Source organism: Opisthocomus hoazin, chromosome 4, assembly GCF_030867145.1.
Source record: "Opisthocomus hoazin isolate bOpiHoa1 chromosome 4, bOpiHoa1.hap1, whole genome shotgun sequence".
NCBI lineage: Eukaryota > Metazoa > Chordata > Aves > Opisthocomiformes > Opisthocomidae > Opisthocomus > Opisthocomus hoazin.
The window spans coordinates 17390990-17397153 of record NC_134417.1 but is presented as its reverse complement, the minus strand read 5'-3'; the positions used below and the strand labels follow the sequence as shown (position 1 = coordinate 17397153).

Here is a 6164-nt window from a genome sequence, read left to right as displayed (position 1 = left end):
TCACAGTGTCCACGGGTGCCAAACTGCACCAAACCAATGAGGAGTTCCAGCAGGGAGGAGTTTCAGCAGTCAGTGGGGTGTGCAGGCTGCTGGCCTGACCTCATGTCCTAAATACCTTGTCTTCCCGTCAGTTAATACCATCTCATGTGACACTTAGCTGGGATTCACAGCCCAGTTGTTATGGGAGTCACAGGAACATAGCTGGGCAACCAGAATACAAGGTCGGCTTTACGGGTTAATTTGCAAAGATTCCTCAGAAAATGCTCCTCTGAGAAGCACAGACAAGCAGTCACGGCTGGTGCATCTTATATAGCGGAGGAAAAGGGCAAACGGTGGAAGTGGCAAGGGTCAACCCACAGGAGAGGAAATTAAATTAAATACATAGATTTATTATGTTACATTTCTTATAAATATTCATTTCAGAAAATTAACAAAAATAAAGGCAACAGAACCCTTTCAAGATGAAAGTTGAGTTTGCCTCAGAAACAATGGCTATTGGGAATACACTTTTTCAGGACAAAACAAACACACTATATAAAAACAAAGAGCAATTTAAATTAAAAAGGACATAATAATACTGTGCTTAAAGCTGTACCTATATCCACAAGGAAGAAGGAATGTTGTAGTGCGTAGGAATGTGTTTTGTGGAGCTCTTATTTTGTTAGGTACTAAAGGAAGAACACGATGCTTTTGTGCACTTCAACAAAATACACCCTGAAGTGTTTGCCCCCACCTCTGTCCTTCTGAGCAGTGTTTACCATCTTCAGTAGTAGAAGCAGCCAAACGCAGCTACCACACAAAACAGGCTGTCCTGGGGAAAACAGAGGAAGGCTCCGTGTTAGTAAAGGCACGCTCTTTGCTAGCCTAACTGAAAAGGCTAACCCAAGGGAAGATTTAGACCAGAGCATAACCTTATATTGCAAATACATTGTAGTTCTCTGTCTTTTAGTTAGCTGCTTGTTCACCTCACCTGTGGTGTAACCCAGGTCAGTGTGTCTGAACACCAGAAGTGCCTCAATTTACTCCACACACGCACCCGTAGGTGGCTAGGTGTCAGTTTAAACTAAACTAAAAATAAAATAATAATGAAATAAACCCTTGACTTTTGCTTGGTCCTGGATTCCAGCCATACTCCTTGACAGCAATTCAGCAAAGCATATAAGAAAAGACTTTCTCTCTTGTGCTTCCTCTCCCCACCTGTAAAATGGTGTGACTATGATGACTTTTGTACAGAACTGTATGACCTACTCAGCAAATAAGCTTTACTATGTTGGATATTACATCTAAGTATGTTTTGTGAGTGAGGACATAGATCATAATGTTTCAACAGAGTCTTGGTTCCTTCTAGTGGCTGTTTTTTTCTGCTCCGTATTTAAGGTCACTCTGCCTCTCACACAAAAGCAACCAGCTTTATGCTTCCCGGTGGTTAAACAGCCCATACTTACATTCATGAACACATCGTGAGCATAGCTGTCAGTGTCAGCGTCCCAGAAACATCGCGCAGCCATACTAGACAAAGGAGACAGAGCGCAGCCATTACCCACAGAGTTCATGTGTAAAGACCTAAGTGATCACAGATCCTTTCCTTGAAAAGCAAACTGGGCTTCCTCTAAAGATAAAGGAAATGGGAAGCATTCTCCTGAATCTGGAGCCTAGATCCTGACTGCTGAATTCCACCACATGCTGTAACCACCTCCGTTTGTGTATCAAGCTCCATCTTCAAACTCCTTGACCCTGCCACCTCCACTGTGCAGCAGGGCTTGAAACCTCATTGCTATGGTGCTTAAAGAAGCTTTGACTTCTGGCCTATGTGTATTGGTGGCTAATTTAGCTTATTTGTTCTTGTCCTTCACCTCCTGCACCCTCGTGGTACATACTCTCAATTTATTTATAGGGAGCTATCATATTCCTTGGCAGATGACGTGTTACTAGACCATGAGCTAAGCTCTTCTAGTCCTTTTGTATCTATACTCTCTGTTCCCCAGCCATCCTGCTAGCCTTTTTCTACACCTGCTTCAGTCCAAGACTTACCTTGAAGGCAAGCAGCCAGACCATAACAGGATATTACAGACGAGACCTCACCGCTGTCTTGTCTAATGTCATTGACACTCCCCTTTCTCTCCTGCAAATGCCCAGCTCCCTGCCTGCCCCAGTCAGTCTCAGCTGACAGGATCCCTGTTTGTGGCACAGTGTGTTGTTCCTAGTCCGTACAGGTATGACTTACTGTTATAAGATTGTTGTATTTCATCCTTTTTTCCCATTACCTTAGCCCTCAGGTTGATTCTGTTGTTTTTTTTTTTCAGTCCAGTATTCCACTCTGCCTCTGGAACACCCTGGTGACCCAGCATTTGGCATTGAGAATGTTAGCCATCATGCTCCAGTCTCGCCTCCTGCCTGTTGCAAACCAGAGAATTTCCCCAATTGCTGTGTCAGTCTGCATTGCTGGGCTTCACGTTTCAGATCAGACCACCTCACTGAACTGTTCACCCTGGTAAGGTGCTTCTGGAGCAGTCTGCCTGCAGACAGACATTCCTGACAAAAGCCTGAGCACCAGGTACAGATTTTTCTTCCTGACCTCCAGAACACTGAGGCAGCAGATCTGATTACAGCTCTGCTGTGCTTATCTCCTCCTGAAGTACCAGGCACAACAATAAAGATAAGCCCAGCAGATAAAGCAGGTAAACCTTGTGGGCTGTTCTCTTTCGTCTCCTCCCTGCTCACCGGCAGTGGAAAGCTACAACCCACTACCGCAGCCAAGAGGAATTCTTTTGTCTGATTGCAGGCATCTGGAGCTAGAATGCAAGTGCTCAGCACCCACAGTCCAGGTTCGATTCCCGTGACAGTGTTGCATGGGGATTACAGAAATTTAAACTTCTGAAAAATGCCTACCTGGGGGGATTAAATGCACATCAAGTACTAACAGAAATCTGGTTTTAGACAGAAGCGAGCTACCATGGCTCTTGTGCTCCAACAGGGCCTTGAGAATGGACTGGGTGTGTGCTCTAATTCATCATGAATAAAATGTTTTTAAAATGCCTTTCTGCAACACCCCTCGCAAATGGTTTTCAGCATTTCAGCTTTCTAAGAACCACCATACAGCCAATTATCACAAGGTAATTCAAACAGCCACAATCCAAGCCCTCACTTGCCCCTTAAGGAGAAAAGAAAGTGCTTTACGCTTTATCATCTGCAGAGCGATCTTTGTACCTAGGGAAGCTGGAAGGAACTTCCAAAGAAAAAATAAATCACCCAAGCCCAACAGAAATTACAGAAATACAATTAGAAGATGCAAAACTTACTTCACTCCTTCTCCTCTCTGCTCTCCAATCACAACTTGCACCACCATTTTGTACCTGTCAAATCCCTCCTCTGAAGAGAAAGAAAAAAGTAACAGTGAGAGCCACAACTTGTTTAAAATATGAGCCCAGAACAGGACCCAGAAAACTAAAGATTTCTGTTTATAAAGCACGTATCCTGCACAAGTCCACGCAGCTGGCAAAGTGGACAGACTGCCCTGCGGCTTCATTTTCCTAGGTACAGAGTATCATGGTCTTATTGGAGTTAAAGGGTGAACAGGGTATTTGGCATCTGTCAAAAGATGCATCCAAGGCAGAAGACACCCCTGAACAGCCACACTATATGTCAGCATTCTACTTTGACAGCTTTCAAGAACTGAACACATGGGAAGAATGTAAATAAGGCTGCCGGTGGACAAAATCCAACTTGAAAAAAACTGGCTTATTTTAAAACTGTTCTGATACAAAGGTATTGTAGAGATTCTTCTGCCACATAGGTGTTTCCTTTGCTTTTGAGCTGAGATAAAAGGCCACATAAAAGCACATGCGGGTCTACGTTCTGTGTCTGCAAAGGCAGACAGTTGTTTTACAACAGTAAAGAAATACCTTTAGGGCACAGGCCAGATCCAATCAGGCCATGGCAATGTTCCAGAAGCCAAATCAGAACAAGCATGTTTAAAATAAAATATAGATCCTAATGCCTGTCTTCAACAAAGCAGTGTCCTGGGAAGGCTCTGGCGCACTGTTTCCACTGGAGAATTGAACCACAACATGCTGGCTCTAGTAACATCCACCATGTCAATGCTTATCAGATGCCAGCTAATACAACGGCCACAGCAGGCCAGTCTCTCTCCAGGCCACTGCAAGTGTGTTTGCAGGTTACTGATGCCAAGCCCTGTGCATATTAGTGCGGCATCAAGACGTGCTGGGACTACAGCTGCTGCCGGTTTTAAAGCAGATGCCTAACTCTGGGAGAAGCGTAAATCCACGACTCCTGCCAAGGGTGACGGTACGGCCGTGTCACCGCGTCAGGGCAGCCCCGCAGATGGAGCACGAGCCCGTCCCCAGGAAGAAGGCAAAAAACCAGTGACCGTGCCAACACACATCTATGATACTTATTCCAGCACTGAATGCAGGAAACACCTGCTGGAGCCTGAATTTTCATACTTCAATTCAAAAATGTTGGAGGACATCCTGCACAGCACCACCACCAGCTTTTCCCAGTGCTGTACGGCTGCAGTCACACCCCGCCTCGGCTGACTGTGCTCCTAACTACCCCTTCGCTGCTCCCACCGGGCCTTGTTCTGATCTCCCTGGTATTCCACTCTGACCCAACTCTGATCTAACTTGCAGCAGGCAAAAAGCAGGAATGGTTCTGTTTATTGAAACAAGCAGCAAAGAAGAACCACTTCTCCTTTCTCTCTAATGCAGCTTCTTATCCCCTTCAGCCCCTCCAAGGCTGACATCCCACACCAGCCAGCCTAAGTGAAAAAAAATCTTGTCTGCTTGAATTAGGTTTCTAGTTCCACAGGTGAGGAACGTACGTATATAGGCCAGAATGTTCCATAACAGTAGACTCTAGTCAGTCAACAGGGAAGAAATAGATTTCAAGAATAAAGGAGGAATGAGGGATTTTGTCAAAGGAAGAGGACATAGCAAGAAAAGAAATGACTTCCCCAGCAAACCTCCTTACCTTTCAGTCTGTCTTTTATTGTCTCCGACAAAGACTTTGTAAGCTGAGGCATTTCTTCTGGGATGTACTGCACATTGGCCAGCTTCTCTTTCAGTATCGTGCGGATGCATTCTTTTACTGTGGATGATTTAAATCTATCAGGGCAAAAAAACAGCAACAGAAGGCTCAGAAAGTTCACACAACGTGTCGAAATGCACATAATGCCACCTGGGAAAATTCAGCTTTCACATATTAAAGAAAAATGACAAATTAAAAACCCTGGGGAAAATAAAGCCCAGCTAAGTTGGAGATACTTAACCAGCCCTGCCAAAAGCCAAACATCCATAAACAGAGGTGCGAAACCATCGGAGGCTGCCCCTCCAGTGGCACCTCCCACCCGTGCTCCCCTCGCCTCCCCACCCGCATCCACCTACACCTCATGTCAGAGTTGCTCTGGGAGCCCAGTGCCCCCCCAGTCCCCAAGCCCGGGGTCTCCCCCATGCCCAACACTCTCAGCCAGCCCCCACAGCCCCATGCCAACCCCCCATGCCCAGAGACCCCCTTTCCAGCAGTCCCACCGCAGCTCCCACATCCCCAGGGCTGCCATGCCACCCCAGATACAGGCATCCCCCCTCCCTCCCTGGAGCCTCCAGGACCAGCACCAGCACTGCCACCAGCACCACCAGCGCTGCCACTACCACCAGCGCCGCCACTGCCAACACCAGCACCCCCAGCACTGTCAGTACCAGCACCGCCACCGCCACCGCCACCCCCACCAGCACCCCCAGCACCGCCGCCATCACCCTCTCCCAGCCCCCCGGCTGACCGGCGCTGGAGGCTGGGCCGCAGGCTATAGGTGTTCCCAGCGCCATCCTCCGGGCCCAGCTCGCCCATGACCGCCGCGCCCCGCAGGCCGCCCCGGCGTTGGTTACCCCGGCAACCCCCGCCACTTCCGCCTCCCGCCTGCTTGCGTCACGGGGCGCTGCCGGGCGTCACGGCGCCGCGCCCCGCCCCGGAACTTGCCGGGGGGCGGGGCCTGTGCGTGGGCGTGGTGTGCGGGCCGCGGCGGGGCGGTGTGTTTTTGTCATTTCTCATAAAATTGTTTATTCTGACGTTTTTTACGATTAAAAAATTTATACAATAAAATAATTGGTAAATAAATGGTAAATAAATGGTAAATAATTGCACTGATGACT

The 6164-nt window shown here is 47.6% G+C and overlaps 1 protein-coding gene across 1 annotated transcript; it reads right to left on the bottom strand.

Moving 5' to 3' along the window:
- Window positions 1-368: 368 nt before the first annotated feature.
- Window positions 369-5941, bottom strand: DYNLT2B (dynein light chain Tctex-type 2B). The gene is made up of 5 exons (XM_075417349.1): window positions 5795-5941; window positions 4990-5123; window positions 3300-3369; window positions 1446-1509; window positions 369-811 (listed from the first exon to the last, which is right to left on the bottom strand). Exons 1-5 carry the CDS (start codon window positions 5860-5862, stop codon window positions 764-766), a joined length of 384 nt encoding a protein of 127 aa, XP_075273464.1. The 5' UTR covers window positions 5863-5941; the 3' UTR covers window positions 369-763.
- Window positions 5942-6164: the final 223 nt, after the last annotated feature.

What these genes read in the sequence shown, in the direction of transcription:
- DYNLT2B (XM_075417349.1), bottom strand. Translation starts at nt 5,862, where the DNA reads ATGGGCGAGCTGGGCCCGGAGGATGGCGCTGGGAACACCTATAGCCTG. An exon ending in CAGAGAGGAGAAGGAGTGAA is followed by an intron (nt 1,510 to 3,299) that starts GTAAGTTTTGCA and finishes TCCTTTGTCTAG; the next exon opens with TATGGCTGCGCGATGTTTCT. An exon ending in CTCACGATGTGTTCATGAAT is followed by an intron (nt 812 to 1,445) that starts GTAAGTATGGGC and finishes TGTTTTCCCCAG; the next exon opens with GACAGCCTGTTTTGTGTGGT.